This window comes from Punica granatum, chromosome 2, assembly GCF_007655135.1.
Source record: "Punica granatum isolate Tunisia-2019 chromosome 2, ASM765513v2, whole genome shotgun sequence".
In the NCBI taxonomy this organism is placed as follows: Eukaryota; Viridiplantae; Streptophyta; class Magnoliopsida; order Myrtales; family Lythraceae; genus Punica; species Punica granatum.
This window is the reverse complement of record NC_045128.1, coordinates 37,600,815-37,621,054: the sequence shown is the minus strand read 5'-3', so window position 1 is coordinate 37,621,054 and position 20,240 is coordinate 37,600,815. Positions and strand designations below refer to the sequence as shown.

Sequence of the window (20,240 nt, the reverse complement as noted above, 5' to 3'; positions counted from 1 at the left end):
GGGCTCACTCCACGCCTAATTCGGTTTTGAGATAACCAAGAGTACGCCTCATGTTAGTCAAGGCCGAGAGTGGTCCGATCCAGTTCCAAAGTAGCTAAATGGGTGCACCTCTAGTTAGGTCCGAGTGTGAAGCTCGAGACTAATTTGTATTTGTCCCCCCTCACCCGAGCACGGAAGAAGATTCAGCTCGTGATCAATTATTAAAGGTGAGTATTTAAGGACACATGGAACGTGCTGGACCACATTGCCACTGAGATGCGAGTATTAAGATATGTTGTCCCATATGGAAAAATTGAAAGAGAAAACTTAAGCTTACCACAAGCTTATATAAGTCTTGAGTCCAGTAACCTATCAACTTAAACTTTTGGATTGCAAATGGGTCTAAATCTGTGTAGACTCAAATGAGAATGTTCAATATTTGATTTTTTGGTGCAATAGAAATGTGTGGGGTTGATTTGTAAAAACCCACCACGTCATTTTCTCCCCTTAAATACGATAAATAACATGACTATATTAGCATAATTTTTTTTTGTGAAACTATACCAGCACAATTTTTTTTTGGTGATCATATCAGCATAAAAATTTAATCTTTTGGCTTATATTTTGAATATATAAATTCATTTTTAATATAATATATATTAATATTGTGTAAATTATGAAACATGACCACGAGTTACATTTTATGCTTGAGATTCATTATAAAGGAATTCTTGGGTGTCGTAACTGAATATTCAGTTGTGGGCCATCGTACGAAATGTTTTCATACTCAAGAATAAGATTTCGTACAAGAAGAATAACGTTTTGTACAAAATAATCAGTCGACTATATGCACGAATCAGTCGACTGATGTTTTATATGAAATATTATTCTCTTTATATAAAATGTTATCTTAAGTACGAAAACATTTCGTAGGAGAGCCTGTGACTAAATATTCAGCCGGGGAAGGCAAGAATTGTCCTATACAAATCATCATCATTTACTACAGTTAAAACTCTTTTATATCATGCCATGCGATAGCGGTGGCTAGTAGGCCTCAGCCACAGCCACACATCCCATTGTTTTTTTAAAATATTTTTAATATTTAAAAATCCAGCCAACTAATTTCGGTTCAAGCAAGGTTAATCTACAAAGGGATAAATCTCTCCCGACCATAATTTTTTTTCAATCACAAAATTCACACCCAATACCTTCCTTAAAGATAACAAGCGCCAACTCATGTACCACTAACCTACATTGATAAAAAGCTTACTTCAATCATCACCAATTTAAGTAGTCTTTTTTTTTTGTGATTTTTTTGGGTATGTTTACCACTTGATGTTTGGAAGTTCACACTAAGTCTGGTTAATCTTGGTTCGAGCGAGGTTAACCCACTAATAAATAAATCTTTTTTAATCGTGAATTTTCTCCAATAATAAGACTTACATCCAAGGCCTTAAGAATAACAATCGCCCACTCACCTAAGACCAATCTGTGTTGATAAGAAAAAAGGTTTGTTTTAATTCATCATCAATTTAAATAGCCTATTTTAATTTGTGACGTTGAAAATGACCTTTTGACCACGATATGCTCTTGATAACTTTCAAGACCACTGTAAGAGAGACTTCGTCTATTTGAAATTAGCGGAACACTAGATTTATTATATTGCGATAAAGAATCTCTAACTTAATTGATACAATCTTTTGAGAAATCTAAATCATTTATCGCCAATCGGATGTTCGTAATTTTGCACATAACTAGTTTAATCATCAGTTTTAGTTGTAATATAAATTAATTATTACATGAAACTATTATGAAAACTTAAAAAATTCATGATTTTTTTTTCGACAAATTAAAATTGAAATTCCAAAAGGAGAGGTAATAAAATTACAAAATTACTCAGAGATTTAATGGCTATCAATTTTTGAAAGAATCGGAGTAAAACTAATTTCGGATATATGTTCCAAAACAGAAATGTCTCGACGAACATGTCCAGATTGCCCCATCTGATTTTTTCTGATCTTCATTCAACGTTTGTAATTCTCAGGGCATTTAGCTCGATCACAAGTAGAACACTCGGAGTTTTTAAGGGACAGAGAACTCATATACTATCATTACTGAATCTTTCTTTTTCCCGAATAAAAAGCAGAGGAAGGAAAATTTGCAGGGAAACGAAGCAACGAGACAGGAGACCTTTTAATAAGAAGAGAACACCTTGTCCTTGATGATGAGTTCCGAAACTGAAAAGTTAAAGGAGAAAAAAGAAAGGGTCAATTCTCAGGCATTATAAATCAAATCCCGTAAAATAAATAATTTTGCTCAGGAAAATAAATTAGCGGGCGAGATATAGATTACCTTTCTCCATTCTCGCAACCTTTTGAACCAAGAGGATGCGACCAATATCAAAGAACTCATCGGTCAATCTATTAAAACTTAAAAACAAGCTACGTGCTATGCCTTCACGTATTGGACACAACGAGAAAAGTTAATCTGTGCTGGGACTTCTATCATGCTGACTAGTTCCTAATTGTTCGTAAGTGGTTCCGAATGTCAATCTTCCAGTAGAATCAGTTGATGTCACTCCTCCTTCACAGACCAAGAGAAGAAAATGTCTGTTATGGTATATCTGTCAATATTTTCCTGTTACTGAAAAAAGGAAATAAACTACCTGGCATGTAAAGTGCTCGAAGAAAGCAGTGAGTTTCCCATGACTGGTGTTACGGTGCACTTCTTATGTCCCGGTGATTATCATATGGATAGAGTGCAACTACCCTCCCTTCACTTATCGAAACTGCAAGGCCATTAATGGACTCGGAACTTACAGCTTCACTCAAACACCCTCTCGGGTCGCGCAAACGGTTGTGGCACTCGGTAATAATGCGGCTCACCACTGATGAGTCATCCCAACTAGGAGACTTCACGTCTCCTTCTTTCAGGATATCTGGAAGCTTCGCAAGGCTGATGCGTCTGGAAATAACTAGACACTTCAGGGATTTCAGCTCCCATAGTCCAAGTACCTCTGAAATGTTCTCGCAGCCCGCGATATTGAGATTCTTCAACTTCTTCAGCTTTGATAGATCTGGCAGATGTTTGATTTTTCTACACCCTGAAATTCGCAAAGACAACAATTTTTCCAATTCACCAAGCCCTTTGAGTCCTTGCAGCTCCTTGCAACCATCGGCGGACAAAGATCGTAACATTGTCAACTCCGAAAGATCTGGTAATCTTTCTATGGACTTACAATTGCCTATGTCCAAATCAGTCAAGGCATATAAACTATCCAGACCCTCAATCTCGATTAGGCTTTCACAGCCTCTAGCATTCATTACAGACAACTTCTTTAGCATGGACAGATTTGGGAGTGTCTTCAGTTTCTCGCAGGAGGAAACTTGAAGTACTCTCAAAGACTTCAACTGTTCAAGACCGCCGAGGCTAGTAATCTGCAGGCACGAGTCCACTTTCAGACTCTTCAAGACAACCAGATCCCTAAGGCCAGGAATATCTGTGAGCTTGTTACAATTTTCAAGAGACAACTCTGATAAGTTTTGCAAATTTGAAAGCTTTGGCAATATCTCAAGTGAGCCATTCGAAACGTTCAGCTTGTGCAGACTTTCGGGAAGCTTGGGGAGGCTTTGCAGGTTTGTGCAACTTGGGAAGGAAAGTACCTTAAGCCGAGGAAGGGAACGAACCTCGCACCCTAAGGTGTTTATACTTAACACCAATTCTTCCAAGTTAATCAGATCAGGGAGATTCGGGATTGCCCCTGCCGACTGAGAAGTCACCCTCACACTAACCAAACTAACAGGAAGTTCAGGGAGACTCTGAAGCTTTGGGCATCCCGTTAAGTGAAGAGTCTGAAGATGAGAAAGGCCACGAATGGTTTCTGGGATGCCTTTCAAGTTCTTACACTTTGAAGCATTTATCTCTTTGAGCTTCCCTAACTTCCCTAGAGAACTTGGAAAATGAGATATATTATTGGCATTGATGTTGAGCACTTCCATGTTGCTCAGATTACCAACAGAATTAGGCAAAGTTGCCACTCCTGTGTGCGATAAGCTCAGCCTAACTAATGAATTGAGCCGCCCAATTGAGTCCGGAAGAGCTTGTAAGTGGTGGCACTCATTTGCTGACAACATTTGCAGCTTTTCTAAGGAACCGATGGAATCTGGAAGTCGAATGATGGAAGTCCCGTCGATGATAAGTTCCGTCAATTTTTTCATAGATCCCAATCGCTCAGGCAGATTTGTTACGCACCAACATCCCTTCAAATTTAGTGAACTTAGACATTGAAGACCCACCATTGTTGGGTGAAAGGCTGACAATCTTTGACAGTCTTCAAGAATCAATCTTTCCAAATTCTTAAACATAGAAAGATCGGGAGTTGTCGTTAGCTTGTGACAACCACTCAGATCGAGAACCTTCAGCTTCACAGGTTTCTGTTAAACAAAAGTTTTTAAAAGAGTAATTTATGAAGGATACTTAGCATTTATTTCAACGATAGAAACAAAAGAAGGATAATCAATTGACAGTACCTTGGTTGAGCTCCAAGCGCTCCAGTCCTCCTTAACTTCACTCCCTGACATATCAAGAACCTTTAACTTCGCCAGCGGTAAACTTTTGGGCATGAACTTCATGGACGATTTCTGCCAGCTTAGCCATCTCAACTCCGACAGAGATCGGATATGTCCCGAAAGCTCAGCATACACTAACCGAAGGAACCTTAAATTTGACATATTCTTAAATTGCTCGCCATCAAAACAGAATGATTCACCCAATTCACATTGTAGGGAAATGGCTTTGATCCTCTCTGTTCCCTGTGAAAAAAGAAATTATATCTTGTGATTAATGAGTCAATGCCAAAAGTTATCTCATAGAACAATGAACTCCATAAGGACAACGAAAAAATGTATCTCTATTAAAGCTTGAACTTTGTGGTAGAGGCCGAGCGGTTGATTAAACTTAAAAGATGGGGATGATACCATATGATTCTGCAGGACGTTTCTTGCTTCTTCTCTGCGCCACAAGCGACTTGGCATCCCCGTTGCATTGTTCTCTTCTTCAACAATCTTCCTGCCGAGATCTCTTAGACAGTTGTGCATCCCCAACTTATTATCGTCACCAATTTTTATAAGAGACCTCAGTCGGAGGACTTCAATCCCAAGTGCGGGGTTCAACTTACAATCTTTCCACATGTGAAATACAACTCTTTTGTCCGTTCCAATGAAAAAGCATGCGATATCCAGAAATATTTCTTTTTCCTCGTCTTCTAAGTTGTCATAACTGACCCTTAACTGATCGATAACTTTCTTATCAGGTCTTTCTTTCAATTTCTGTAGGGTTTCCTTCCATATATCCTTGTTTTTGCCGTATAGAGAACTGCCCATAATCTCGAGAGCTAAAGGAAGCCCTCCGGTTGCCTTCACGATCTTTTTGGCCAAATGATTCAGTTTTGCCGTGGAAGGGTCAGTGGTTCTAAAAGCATGCTTGTTGAAAAGTTCGAGAGCTTCATCCTGCTCCATTCCACCCATCTCGTAAGAACTATCGACTTGAGGCGCTTCTCTTAATATGCCTCCATCAGTCGTCGTGATAATTATTCGACTTCCTATACCAAACCATTCACGTTCTGCCACCAATACATTGAGCTGTTTAATGTTATCAACATCGTCAAGAAGAATGAGAACTTTCTTGCCACGAAACCTGTCCATTAGCACTTTAGTACCATCATCAACACTACCAAATTCGTCACCTTTTCTCCTCGTGATGTCGGCAACTAACTTACTTTGCAACCATTCCAGACCATTTGGTGGCAAAGACTTCTCTCGAATATTATCCAAGGAGCTACAGCCTTCAAACTCTGAACCATCGAGAAGTTTATTATAGATGTCCTTGGCAAGAGTTGTCTTACCAATACCCCTGATACCGTAAATCCCAACAATTCTTACATCTCTAATTCCAACGTCCAACAAGCTCATGACTGCATCTGCATGCCTCTCAATTCCGACAAACGTTTTATTCCTGGGAAGATGGGCTTTCTTCAGTTTAGATAGGACGCTCGTAACTACTAATTTTATAAACTGTCCCCAATACCTGCAAAGTCCATAGCACAGAATTAAATTGGGACTTTACGGACGGTAAGCGTGAGGAGCCTACTGTAATTGCAGCAAATAGATGAAAACATGAGAAAATGGCTTTCGCATTTTTCATCTCGATGATCAAAAGTATACTAGGTTGAAACTAAGAAAGAAAAGATAGAGACAGCCAAATAACAAAGAAATGGTGCTGAAGATGAAATGGTAAATTCATTACCCATTAGCAGTATCTTCTAACGGCCATCCTTTCAGTTGTCCCAGCTCCGAGAGAGCGCTCCTCCACTCTCCAACATCCTGCGGATACTTCCCAGCGTGCTGCCGGAGTGCTGCATCGTAGTTCCCGGTCTGATTCTTAACTTGATCTGGCCTAACGTCGAAGAAGATAGGCATCACGATTTGCTTGTTTTCTCTATAGCGTTCGGCGATAAGAGAAAGCTCCCTGAGGCACCATTTGCTGGAAGCATAACGTTTCGAGAATATGGGAATGGAGATCTTCGACTGCATGATCCCCTGGCGAAGCCTGGGACCGATCTCATCCCCCAAACGGAGTTCTTCGTTGTCCCGAAAGACGCGGATGCCTGCATCTACCAAGCTGTTGTACAGACAATCAGTGAAACTCTCGCGGGTGTCGGGTCCCCTAAAGCTCAGGAAGACTTCGTACTCGCATCCCGGAGGCAGTGACACCCGGTCCGACTCCGACCTACACACACAGTTCATAATCATATCATCAAAATCAAACTCGATCTCCAGAAGGAAAGATCATGAAAGAACTCGTTGTGTTAAGATAGGGTCACAACATTGCCTCCGCCGGCCCGTGACCGGGGTTCGGTTTCCGGTCTCCAGGGAGGTCCGGGGCCCGCCTTTCCTCGAAGAACTCGATGACACTGAGGAGGAGACAGACGAGCCAACCAGCGAGGAAGAACTTCAAGAGAACGATGACCAGTGCTATGGAAGCAACGAGCTCCAGCTTCCCGCCACGACCACCAGCATCGGGAGAAGCCATTGCCGGACGAGTCTCAGGAAATGTGGGGGGAAGCAAGAGGAGGAGGAGAGCGGATAACAGAGTTTTGCTGCACAAAAAGATGATAGAAGGGGGCAGGGGTGGATGAGGAAGCCATTACTTTCCATTGACCGAGGAACAGTTGGGTCTGGGTCTTCGTCTTCGTCTTCGTCCTTCTTTATTCAACAAACAAATCATACCCCACTGTACTGTTTGGAAGCGAGTGAGAAGGGCTGAGCTGAGCTGCCATGGCTGCTTTTGCGAAAGGAGGACATGAAGTTGCCGGGAAAGTCATGGCAAATGACCGAATCACCCTCATCGATAGTTTTTGTTTTTGTTTTTGTTTTTTGGTTAATTGCTTAAAAAGGCTCGAAGTTTGAAGTAATTTTCAAATCTATCCTAACATTTCAATTAAATTATGATGGAAAAAGGCTTTATTGTTTCATATGTTTGTTGATATGGGATCCTGTTGATTTCCGGTCAAATTTTTTACCCTCTTTTGGGGCAAGAGAAGGGATAGATATCAAGATGTTGTCTCATCTTCTCCAGCTTACATAGATCCAGTCGACCGTTAGTTACTATCTCTGGACCATATGCGAGAACAACGATGGATTCTGAGTACTCCATCGAGCTAACCCTTCGGGACGTCTCAACAGCTTCTTGTAATTATCAACTGACACAAACAATCAGAATAATTTCAATTTTGACATATCGCTCAATTTCTTCATCGATGTGGAACCGCAGTGAAAGGCTTGTAGAACTATTTTAGGCAGCCTTGCATAGTATCCAACTTTCTCGTCTGGTAAGATCAAGGTGCTGTGATACTCGACATGGATATTTCAAACTTCTCTTTAGAGGTTCAAATATTAAAAATCACAAAATCCTTAAAAAGAAATAAAAAAAGAGAAAGAGAAATCCCAAATAAGCCTTTACAAACCATCAATCTAAATGCCAGTGTAAGGATACGAAAGAAGATATTGTGCAGCGATATACAATTTGAGAGCCGCTGCTCTGCTCCCTCCGATTTGCATGTGCCGAATCACTCATAGGTGGCATTTTTGTAAATATGCCAAACATCATGGGCATTTTCCAATGCAGAGGGAGTTCAGAGGAATTTCCTCCAAAAGACTGTCGGAGGAAATAGGTTTTCCCTATTCATTTTAGTTTATAGCGACGAGTTTACGTACCATTATGAACATTATGCAGAATATTAACTAATAAATGCTTATTTCGACAAAATTATGATATACATATATGTGTTAATTAAATTACAACCGGAAATCACTTTGGTGATTTTTATTGATTGCTAGCAAACCATTTTAGTGAAACTGTGTGAACGAAATCTCAAGCGGTATGATTGGGTGGTAAGAATGAGTATATAAGTAACCATTCATTCCAAATTCAAAACCCCTTAAGGCTATCTGTTAGGCTAGTTTACTTGTTCCATGCGTTGCAAGGAGTTCACGGAATCCGGGAATTAATTGGGACAAAATCCGGACACCCATGGTTACTCAAAAAAAAAAAAACAAAAAGAAAATGCTCCTCATCAACCTCTTGCTGCCACAACCGGTAATTAATCTCCCCCATAAAAAAATTTGATTCGGAAGATTTAAGGAGGCAGGACGACTTCGTGATGATGCGGTAAGCTCTCCAAATGAACGATCAAGAACCATTCGTAGGCGAATAAGCGTTGGGGTTGACCAGACATGTCTATTACTCGAGCATCTCTATACTTTGAATATTTATTGCATCCCAAAAAAGGAAGGTCGAGAGAGAGTCAGAGAGCATGGCGACGTGAACAGACGTTTTTTCGGTTTCGATGGGCATCATATGATACATGATGCGATGGGGTTACACTTCCAAGCAACTGCACGAAAGTTCATCCACCTGAAATTAGCAGACCACTTAAAGATCTATTATATTACGATAATAAATCTCTAACTAGAAATATTAAAAATTTAAATTAAGATTACCATTGAAAAATGTTAAATTTTATATCATGAATTATTAATTGGTACAATCTTTTGAGAAATCTACAACCAATCGGGTGTTCATAATTTTACACATAACTAGTTTGATCATTAGTTTTAGTTGTACAATAAATTAATTATTACACGAAACTATTATGACAAATTATTAAAAAATTCATGAATTTTTTTTTTCAATCCGTGGCATCAAATTAAAATTGAAATTAAAAAAAAGAGAGGTAATAAAATTACAAAATTATTCAGAGATTTAATGGCTATCAATTTTTGAAAGAATTGGAGTAAAGCTAATTTCGGATATATGTTCCAAAACAGAAATGTCTCACAATTCAACATTCCTCTTTCTTGCTGTATAGTACAGTTTTCCTACCTATCAGCCCTGGATTGTCCAACAGCAAACACTAGTATCACTCGCACTTTCGTAGAACTTACAAGTCTTCTCCTCCCCGAGGGAGCGGCAAACGAGAGACCTCGAGGAGAAATATTTTACTTTCTTTCTTTCATAATTCGGGACAGCCAAACTCTAACCACAGGTGCCAGAAATGAATGCAGGAATACGGATCTACAGAAAAAATGCAAATGTCGTATGATGAACTGACCTCGACAAACATGTTCCAGATTGCCCCATTTGATTTTTTCTGATCTTCGTTCAATGTTTGTAAAGGACAGTGAACTCAAATATTATCATTACTGAATCTTTCTTTTTCCCTAATAAATAGCAGAGGAAGGAAAATGTGCAGGGAAACGAAGCAACGAGACAGGAAGAACTTTTGATAAGAAGAGAACACCTTGATGATGAGTTCCAAAACTGAAACGTTAAAGGAGAAAAAAGAAAGGGTCAATTCTCGGGCATTATAAATCGAATCCCGTAAAATAAATAATTTTGCTCAAGAAAATAAATTAGCGGGTGAGATATAGATTACCTTTCTCCATTCTCGCAACCTTTTGAACCAAGAGAATCCAAGAACTCATCGGTCAAATCTATTAAAACTTAGAAACAAGCTACGTGCTATGCCTTCATGTACTGGACACAACGAGAAAAGTTAATCTGCACTGGGACTTCTCTCATGCTGACTGGTTCTGAATGTCAATCTTCCAGTAGAATCAGTTGATGCCACTCCTCCTTCACAGACCAAGAGAAGAAAATGTCTGTTATGGTATGGTATATCTGTCAATATTTTCCTGTTTAATTAGTAAACTGAAAAGGGGAAATAAACTACCTGGCATGTAAAGTGCTCGACGAAAGCAGTGAGTTTCCCATGACAGGTGCTACGGTGCACTTATTATGTCCCGGCGATTATCATATGGATAGATTGCAACCGCGCTCCCTTCACTTATCGAAACTGCCAGGCCATTAATGGACTCGGAACTTGCTCCTACAGCTTCACTCAAACACCCTCTTGAGTCTCGCCAAAGGTTGTGGCACTCGGTAATAATGCGGTTCACCACTGATGACTTATCACAGTTCGCGTCTCTTTCTTTCAGGATATCTTGAAGCTTCGCAAGGCTGATGCGTCTGGAAATAACTATACGCTTGATGGATTTCAGCTCCAGTAGTCCATGTACCTCTGAGATGCCCTCACAGCCAGCGATATCGAGATGCCTCAATTTCTTCAGCTTCGATAGATTCGGCAGACATTTGATTTCTCTACACCCCGAGATTCGTAAAAACAACAACTCTCCCAATTTACCGATCCCTTCGAGTCCTTGCAGCTTCTTGCAACCATCAGCATAGAAAGATCGTAACAATGTCAATTTGGACAGATCTGGTAATCTTTTAATGGACTTGCAATTGCCTATGTCCAAATCAGTCAAGGCATATAAATTATCCAGACCCTCAATCTCGATTAGGCTTTCACAGCCTCTAGCATTCATTATAGACAACTTTAGCATGGACAGATTTGGGAGTCTTTTCAGATTCTCGCAGGAGGAAACTTGAAGTACTCTCAAAGACTTCAACTGTTCAAGACCACTGAGGCTAGTAATCTGCAGGCACGAGTCCACTTTCAGACTCTTCAAGTTAACCAAATACCCGAGGCCAGGAATATTTGTGAGCTTTTCACAATTTTCAAGAGATAACTCGGTTAAATTTTGCAATTCTGAGAGCTCTGGCAATATCTGAAGTAAGCTATTTGAAATGTTCAGCTTGTGCAGACTTTTGGGAAGCTTGGGGAGGCTTTGAATTTTTGTGCACCTCGGAATGGAAAGTACCTTCAATCGAGTAAGGGAACCAATCTCACAATGTAAGGTGTTTATACTTAGCACCAATTCTTCCAAGTTAATCAGACTACAGAGATTCGGAATTGCCTCCACCGACGGAGAATTCACCCTCACACTAACCAAGCTAACAGGAAGTTCAGGGAGACTCTGAAGCTTTGGGCATCCCGCTAAGTGAAGAGTCTGAAGATGAGGAAGGCCACGAATGGTTTCTGGGATGCCCTTAATGTTTGTCCCATCTAATCTCAGGACCTCTAAAGAAAATAATTTCCCGAGCTCTGCAGGAATATCCCCTTCCAAATTCTTACACTTTGAAGCATTTATCTCTTTGAGCTTCCCTAACTTCCCTAGAGAACTTGGAAAATGAGATATATTACTGGAATTGATGTTGAGCACTTCCATGTTGTTCAGATTACCAACAGAATTAGGCAAAGTTGCCACTCCTGTGTGTGATAAGCTCAGCTTAACTAATGAATTGAGCCGCCCAATTGAGTCCGGAAGAGCTTGTAAGTGGTGGCACTCATTTGCTGACAACATTTGCAGATTTTGTAAGGAACCGATGGAATCTGGAAGTTGAATGATGGAAGTGCCGTCGATGATAAGTTCCATCAATTTTGTCATAGATCCCAATCGCTCAGGCAGATTGGTCACGCGCCAACATCCCTTCAAATTTAGTGAACTTAGACATTGAAGGTGATCCACCATTGTAGGGTGAAAGGCTGACAATCTTTGAGAGTCTTCAAGAATCAATCTTTCCAAATGCTTAAACATGGAAAGGTCGGGAGTCGTCGTTAGCTTGTGACAACTACTGAGATCAAGAACCTTCAGCTTCACAGGCTTCTGTTAAACAAAAGTTTTTAAAAGAGTAATTTAAGAAGGATACACGGCAATTATTTCAACGATAGAAACAAAAGAAGGATAATCAATTGCCAATACCTTGGTTGAGCTCCAAGCGCTCCAGTCCTCTTTAACTTCACTCCCTGACATATCAAGAACCTTTAACTTCGCCAGTGGTAAACTTTTGGGCATGAACTTCAAGGACGATTTCTGCCAGCTTAGCCATCTCAACTCCGACAGAGATCGGATATCTCCCGAAAGCTCAGCATACACTAACCGAAGGAACCTCAAATTTGACATATTCTTAAATTGCTCGCCATCATAACAGAATGATGTACCCAATTCACATTGCAGGGAAATGGCTTTGATCCTCTCTGTTCCCTGTGAAAAAAGAAATGATATCTTGTGATTAATGAGTCAATGCCAAAAGTCATCTTATAGAACAATGAACTCCTTAAAAACAACAAAAAAATGTATCTCTATGAAGGCTTAAACTTTGTGGTAGAGGCCGAGCGATTGATTAAACTTAAAAGACGGGTATGGTACCTTATACTTAGGATTCTGCAGGATGTTTCTTGCTTCATCTCTGCGCCACAAGCGACTTGGCATCCCCATTACTTTCTTCTCTTTTTCAACAATCTTCCTGCCGAGATCTCTTAGACAGTTGTGCATCCACAGCCTGTTATCGTCACCAATTTTTATAAGAGACCTCAGTCGGAGGACTTCAATCCCAAGTGCGGGGTTCAACTTACAATCTTTCCACATGTGAAATACAACTCTTTTGTCCATTCCAATGAAAAAGCATGCAATATCAAGAAATATTTCTTTTTCCTCGTCTTCTAAGTCGTCATAACTGACCCTTAACTGATCGAGAACTTTCTTATCAGGTCTTTCTTTCAATTTCTCTAGGGTTTCCTTCCATATATCCTTGTTTTTGCTGTATAAAAAACTGCCGATAATCTCGAGAGCTAAGGGAAGCCCTCCGGTTGCCTTCACGATCTTTTTCGCCAAAGGATTCAGTTTTGCCGTGGAAGGGTCTGCAGAAGGGTCAGTACTTCTAAAAGCATGCTTGTTGAAAAGTTCGAGAGCTTCATCTTGCTCCATTCCCTCCATCTCGTAAGAACTGTCGACTTGAGGCGCTTCTCTTAATATGCCTCCGTCAGTTGTCGTGATAATTATTCGACTTCCGAGACCAAACCATTCTCGTTCTGCCACCAATGCATTGAGCTGTTTAAGGTGATCAACATCGTCAAGAAGAATGAGAACTTTCTTGTCACGAAACCTGTCCATTAGCATGTTAGTACCTTCATCAACGCTACCAAAATCTTCCCGTTTGCTCCTCGTGATGTCGGCAACTAACTTACTTTGCAACCATTCCAGACCATTTGGCTGCAAAGATTTCTCTCGAATATTATCCAGGGAGCTACAGCCTTCAAACTCAGAACCGTCGAGAAGTCTATTATAGATGTCCTTGGCAAGAGTTGTCTTACCAATACCCCTGATACCGTAAATCCCAACAATTCTCACATCTCCAATTCCAACGTTCAACAAGCTCATGACTGCGTCTGCGTGCCTCTCCATTCCGACAAACGTTTTCTTCATGGGAAGATGGGCTTTCTTCAGTTTATATAGGACCCTCGTAACTACTAATTTTATGAACTGTCCCCAGTGCCTGCAAAGTCCATTGCGCAGAATTTAATTGGGACTATAAGGACGGAAAGAGCGAGGAGCCTACTGTAATTGCAGCAAATAGATGAAAACAGGAAACATGGTCTTCGCATTTTTCCCGTAGTAACTGGAAGTTTTTGCTAATGTTCCATCTCGATGATCCAAAGTATACTAGGTTGAAAGTAAGAATGAAAAGACAGAGACAGCTAAATAACAAAGAAATGGTGCTGAAGATAATGGTAAATTCATTACCCATTTGCAGTATCCTTTAACGGCCATCCTTTCAATCGTCCCAGCTCCGAGAGAGCGCTCCTCCACTCTCCAACACACTGCGGATACTTCCCAGCGTGCTGCCTGAGTGCTGCGTCGTAGTTCCCGGTCTGATTCTTAACTTGATCGGGCGTAACATCGAAGAAGATGGGCATCACGATTTGCTTGTTTTCTCTATAGCGTTCAGCGATAAGAGAGAGCTCCCTGAGGCACCATTTGCTGGAAGCATACCGTTTCGAGAATATGGGAATGGAGATCTTCGACTGCATGATCCCCTGGCGAAGCCTGGGACCGATCTCATCCCCCAAACGGAGTTCTTCGTTGTCCCGAAAGACGCGAATGCCTGCATCTACCAAGCTGTTGTACAAACAATCAGCGAAACTCTCGCGGGTGTCGGGTCCCCTGAAGCTCAGGAAGACTTCGTACTCGCATCCCGGAGGCAGCGACTCCCGGTCCGACTCCGACCTACACACACAGTTCATAATCACATCATCAAAATCAAACTCGATCTCCAGAAGGAAAGATCATGAAAGGACTCATATGTTAAGATAGGGTCACAACATTGCTTCCGCTGGCCCGTGAGTGGGGTTGGGTTTCCGGTCTCCAGGGAGGTCCGGGGCCAGCCTTTCCTTGAAGAACTCGATGACACCGAGGAGGAGACAGACGAGCCAATCAGCAAGGAAGAACTTCAAGAGAACGATGACCAGTGCTATGCAAGCAACGAGCTCCAGCTTCCCGCCGCGACCACCAGCATCGGGAGAAGTCATTGCTTGACGAGTCTCAGGAAATGTGGGGGGAAGCAAGAGGAGGAGGAGGAGGAGGAGGAGAGCGGATAACAGAGTTTTGCCGCACAAAAAGATAATAGAAGGGGCTGGGGGGGATGAAGAAGCCATTACGGGTTGACTTTCCATTGACCGAGGAACAGTTGGGTCTTCGTCTTCGTCTTTCTTTATTAAACAAACAAATCAGACCCACTGTACTGTTTTGTTAAGTTATGCACCTTGAAGTACTGTGAATACAAGTCGAGATCGGTCCATTAGGGATGTAATTAGGGTTTGTTCCCTTTAAAACAACAATTTATATCTCTTGTAATACTAACTAAAAAATAGTGATATACCTGGCTTGACGGCGCCTCCAGTCAGAATTACTGACGAACTGGGTAATCAATTCCGTGTGTCACTTTTATTTTTTCGTCCATATTATCTTCTACTATCGTACATCAACCTCAACATGTTTGGTGGCGAGTGAGAGGGGCCGAGCTGAGCTGCCATGGATGCTTTTGCGAAAGGAGGACAAGAAGTTGCCGGGAAAGTAAAGGCAAATGACCGAATCACCCTCGTCTATTGTTCCATTTTTTTTGGTTAATTGCTTAAAAAGGCTCGAAGTTTGAAGTCATTTTCAAATCTATCCTAACATTTCAATTATGACGGAAAAAGGCTTGGTTTGTTGATGTGCGACCCTGTTGATTTCCGGTCAAATTTTTTACCTCTTTTTGGGGCAAGAGAAGGGATAGATATCAAGATGTCTTCGGCTTCCATAGATTCAGTCAACCGTTAGTTACTATCTCTAGACCATATGCAAGGACAACGATGGATTCCGAGTACTCCATCGAGCTAGCCCTTCGGGACGCCCCAACAGCTTCATGCAACCGTCAACTGACACAGAGATCGGAATAATTTCAAGTTTGACTTATCCCTTAGTTTCTTCATCGACATGGAACTGCCTATAATATAGGCAGTGGAAGGCATGTATAATAAATTTACTTGCATAGCATCTAGCTTCTCGCCTGATAAGGTCAATGTGTTGTGATACTCGACATGAATATTTTGAGCTTCTCTAGCTTGGATAGCTTCAATTCACGATAGTACGAGAAACCTCAAAGCTACAAGCCCGCGTATTGCATGCAAATTGAACCTTTAGGTATAGAATTTGTTATACCGTGAGTAAAGTGCTAATTCAAAATATCTAATTTCTACTTCGCATAACATTTTAAAATCACATTCGTAATCTATCTCTAATATATGCTTCTTTTTGGTTAAATAATTAACGGCACTATTTGTTTTGAGTAGTTAGCAGTGGAGATTTTTTCTTCTTTAGAGATTCAAATCTTAAAAATCGCCCAATCCTTAAAAAGAAACAAAAAAGAGAAAGAGGAATCCCAGATAAGCCTTTACAAACCATCAATCTAAACACAATGTGAGTATATGAAAGAAGATGTTATGCAGTGAGATACAATTTGAGAGATGCTGCTCCCTCCGATTTGCATGTGCCAAAAAATTCACGGGTGGCATTTTTGTAAATAGCCAAACATCATGGGCATTTAATTTCCTCCGGAAGGCTGTCGGAGGAAATTGATTTTTCCCATTCATTTTAATTTATGAATAAAAGAAATTTCAGCTTCCATTCTTCCTATTCTAAGGTGAAAGAAGTAGAAGTGGTTTACAATAAATCAAGCCAAGACTAATCCTTAGTTCTCATTGGACAATAATGGTTTACAATAAGTGGAAGTGTTTCTTACCTCGGATGCTGTTACGTATTTCCATTTTCAGCCAGAGCAACGAGTTTACGTACCATTCTGAATATTCTGCCGAATATTAACTAATAAATGCTTATTTCGATAAAATAATGACACGCATATATGTGTTAATTAAATTACAACCGGAAATCACTTTGGTGATTTTTATTGATTGTTAGCAAGCCATTTTAGTGCAACTGTGTGAACGAAATCTCAAGCGTTGGGGTTGACCAGACATGTATATTATGCGCGCAACTCTATACTTTGAATATTCATTGCATACTAAAAAAAGAAAGTCGAGAGAGAGTCAGAGAGCATGACGTGAACAGATGCTTCTTCGCTTTCGTTGGGCATCATATGATGCATTATGTGATGGGTTTTTTTTTTTTTGAAACATAGTATGATCTTTCGTTACTCGAAAAATGAAAATAGTATTCATTAACGTAGTATGTGCATGTCTACTTTGAAGATTCATTGCGTACTAGAAGGTCAAGATATAGAGAGAGCGTGACCCGGCCAGGAGCTTTTGCGCTTTCGTCGAGCATTGATGAGGTGGGGTTACGTTAGATGTCTGATGTATAGTTGTTGGAGAATGTTATTAATACCCCCTACAGGTGACCCTGCACGTCCCCACAAATTAGTTTAGTCCGTCGTCTCGGAATTATTGATCTTACACGAGTGAGCAGAGCTCATCATCAACAGATCAGCTCTCTGCGCATTTTTTTTTTGTAGGTACTGAAACTTTCTTTGTGAGCTCACGCGTGTTGCCGACCAGCTCTTTGCGTACTCATAGTGTGGCAGCCTTCTTACGGACATCCCTTGCCACAACATACTAGCAGGGAGGATACCGTTCCATTGGTGATGTTGCAGATAGCAGGCAGTAATATATGTATTAAATTGAAGTAGAATTTAATTACCAATCAAGTAATATATGTTTCTCATTATATATATATATATATATTGTGTGATTTCATTTATTAGTTTTCCTGTGTATTACATGGACAACCTTACTAGTGTGTGTATATATATATACACGAGATTCGTCACCCTACTATATATATGATTGTACCTATATATATATATACACAAATCGTAAAGTTTATGCGTTGGACGGATTAGAATATATAATTCATTTTCCCTTTTTGTCAATCTATTTATATATATATATATATATCTATAGATATAGCCACATGTCAATCAACCAAGCATTTTAGGAAAGAAATTCTTTCTTTTCATTTGAAAAAAATCTTCTCTCTTCCTTTTAAGAGACAGAAAAGAGAAAAATTCTAAGAGGAAAATTCTAAGAGGAAAATTTTTGCAATTGGAATTCTGTACCTCATTAAACTATTATTTTATTAAACTTAATTCCTTGTACGTGCTAATCTTTTTTTGGTTAAGATACATGCTAAATTTTTTTCATGCCTCTTTTTTCGAAAATATGATATTTACGATAATAGATCAGACTAAATATTTATGCTACGTTTGGTTTGAGAGTTGGATTTTGATTTTAGTTGGTTGATTTTTATTTTAATTGGGTTGTAATGATTGTGGTGTTGAATTATGAGAAAAAGTGTGAAAAAGTAATAAATAGTCAGGAGAATTTAATATTAAAAATTGAATTGAGTATAATGAAATTGTACGTGGGTTTATATATGGGGCCTATCTTTTTTACTTTGAATAAATAATTTTTGTTGTGCAGTAAGTAGAATTAAAATTAGAGTTAAAATCTTAAAATTAAATTCTGAAAACAAACGGAACCTATTTTTTATTTTCTGAATTTCTAAGATTTAAATGATTTTTTCTTTTCATTTTGTTTTTCTATATATCAATATAGTGTACATACACACTCAATGATACGTTAGATGTATCGTATCTTGAAGTGTATTTATTTAATTTTATTTACAAAGATTAGACGAATTAGTTTTTTGAAGTCTACTATTTTGGATTGATGAATGTGCCCTTTTATTAGTAACTTCTTGCATCTGTTAATTATCTTTATGACCACGTTGTTGGATTCTATGATACTTTTTTTTTTCATTGTCGGAATTATTTGATCAATCCTAAATATATAACATAGTCAATTTACTCATGCATTAATAAATAATATATTTTGTCATCTATCAACTATAATATGAAATCAATTAAGTTACTATAATTTAATTTTTTTTGTGAATTAGAGTACATTGTAATTATATTATAATTTTTTTTCGTGCACATCACTTATCAAGAAGTCCAATGGGCCCGACAATCCAATAGCTTGAGTGAGATCGGCCCACTAAAGAGTAAAACTCTTCTAATCATGAATTTTCTTCATTTACATGACCAAAACTCGAGATCTTGCTTAAAGAGAGTAAGCGTGAGAGTATTTGAATTAATCCATGTTGTTTGTAATTTATATTTTTAAATAACAAAAGAGAAAAGGAAATCAGCGGCAACGTACGAGTGGTTAGTCAATAGTACATATGAAAACAAAGTTCCAAGCTGATTTTTACGCTGTCACATTATCAAAAATATAAATGAAACTCTTCTACGATACCACGTCATTATTTATATAGTAGGAAAATGTTAATATTCTTTACAAAAATAAATATTTATCCCACCTATCTCCCCATTTGTTTGTAATGGACATTGAAGTTGTTACAAAACTCCTCAATAGAGCAGATGATTCAGGGCATCTAGTATATCATCCTTTTTGCAAGAAAGTTAAGCTAACGCACCTTGGGTTTGCAGATGATCTTGTTGTCACGACCTGAAAATCCTACGAAGTTTCCTTTAGAGTATCACGATATCCATTTTACCAAATTTAAACCTGTTAAACAATTCCATAAAATCTCAACTATATCTATCTTAGCCAACCACGTCATATTTATATCAAAAAAGTATATCACACCTTCAAAGTAACTTCTAGCATGTTTTTCAAAATCACCCATGAACAACTAAACAAAATTTTTCAGGTCGTAACTATTTACGAACATTCTATACATAACTTAATACCTAATATATATATATATATACAGATTTAGCTACAAATCTTCCACGCTGATCCCCGAAGTCCAAAAAGTCCTCCAATACAGCTAGTCTAGCTTCTAATTCATCTGTAACAAAAAATATGCAGGGGGTGAGTTACATCTCAGTGAGTATTAAATTTCATATTCTATATCACCTTATATAACTCAACTCACCACCAAAATATTTAAATAACAACCATAACTTACCTACATCAAATTTAATACCAACATCCAATTTAACATTAGTAAACTCAAATGAAATTTTCCCTCACAACAGAGTTATGACGGTACCGTAACCCCGCACACCTCATCTCCAACTCCTCATATTGATTACCACAAGCGGGGGCCACCTATTATTCTCCGACGGTAGGAGTCTAGCGTCCATTTTATATTCCGCCGAATTAGCAGTCTAGCGTCCTTATTTATATCTCGTCGGATCAGCGGTTTTGCGTCCCATTTATATCCCACCGAATCAGCAGTCTAGCATCCCTTTTTTATATCCCGCTGGATTAGCGGTTTCATAGCCATCACAACAACAGTATCCACACTATACCATAATGATCGAATTCACTTACCTTCATCTTAACAAATAAGCATCAAGATTCATGTGTTCTTTTAATTTCATTAATCTTAACTAAAATGCATTTCATATATTTACCCCGAATATAACCTCAT

General features: G+C 39.2%; 2 protein-coding genes across 5 annotated transcripts; both read right to left on the bottom strand.

Moving 5' to 3' along the window:
- Positions 1 to 1,953: 1,953 nt before the first annotated feature.
- On the bottom strand, positions 1,954 to 7,291 carry LOC116196007 (TMV resistance protein N-like). Of its 2 annotated transcripts, none has more exons than XM_031525502.1 (7): positions 6,863 to 7,291; positions 6,283 to 6,765; positions 4,956 to 6,063; positions 4,509 to 4,790; positions 2,645 to 4,412; positions 2,332 to 2,562; positions 1,954 to 2,216 (listed from the first exon to the last, which is right to left on the bottom strand). In XM_031525502.1, the coding sequence occupies exons 1-5, from the start codon at positions 7,066 to 7,068 to the stop codon at positions 2,694 to 2,696; spliced, it is 3,798 nt and encodes a 1,265-aa protein (XP_031381362.1). In that variant the 5' UTR covers positions 7,069 to 7,291; the 3' UTR covers positions 1,954 to 2,216; positions 2,332 to 2,562; positions 2,645 to 2,693. The 2 variants fall into 2 exon arrangements, with proteins under 2 accessions (XP_031381362.1, XP_031381363.1); XM_031525503.1 differs by having other exon boundaries at positions 7,187 to 7,290.
- A 1,145-nt stretch (positions 7,292 to 8,436) lies between these two features.
- LOC116196006 (TMV resistance protein N-like) lies at positions 8,437 to 14,958 on the bottom strand. 3 transcript variants are annotated; one of them, XM_031525500.1, is made up of 8 exons: positions 14,604 to 14,958; positions 14,025 to 14,507; positions 12,651 to 13,776; positions 12,204 to 12,485; positions 10,271 to 12,107; positions 9,974 to 10,173; positions 9,650 to 9,858; positions 8,437 to 8,952 (listed from the first exon to the last, which is right to left on the bottom strand). In XM_031525500.1, exons 1-5 carry the CDS (start codon positions 14,951 to 14,953, stop codon positions 10,320 to 10,322), a joined length of 4,029 nt encoding a protein of 1,342 aa, XP_031381360.1. In that variant the 5' UTR covers positions 14,954 to 14,958; the 3' UTR covers positions 8,437 to 8,952; positions 9,650 to 9,858; positions 9,974 to 10,173; positions 10,271 to 10,319. The 3 variants fall into 3 exon arrangements, with proteins under 3 accessions (XP_031381360.1, XP_031381361.1, XP_031381359.1); XM_031525501.1 differs by having other exon boundaries at positions 8,437 to 8,932; XM_031525499.1 differs by lacking the exon at positions 8,437 to 8,952 and having other exon boundaries at positions 9,278 to 9,858.
- Positions 14,959 to 20,240: the final 5,282 nt, after the last annotated feature.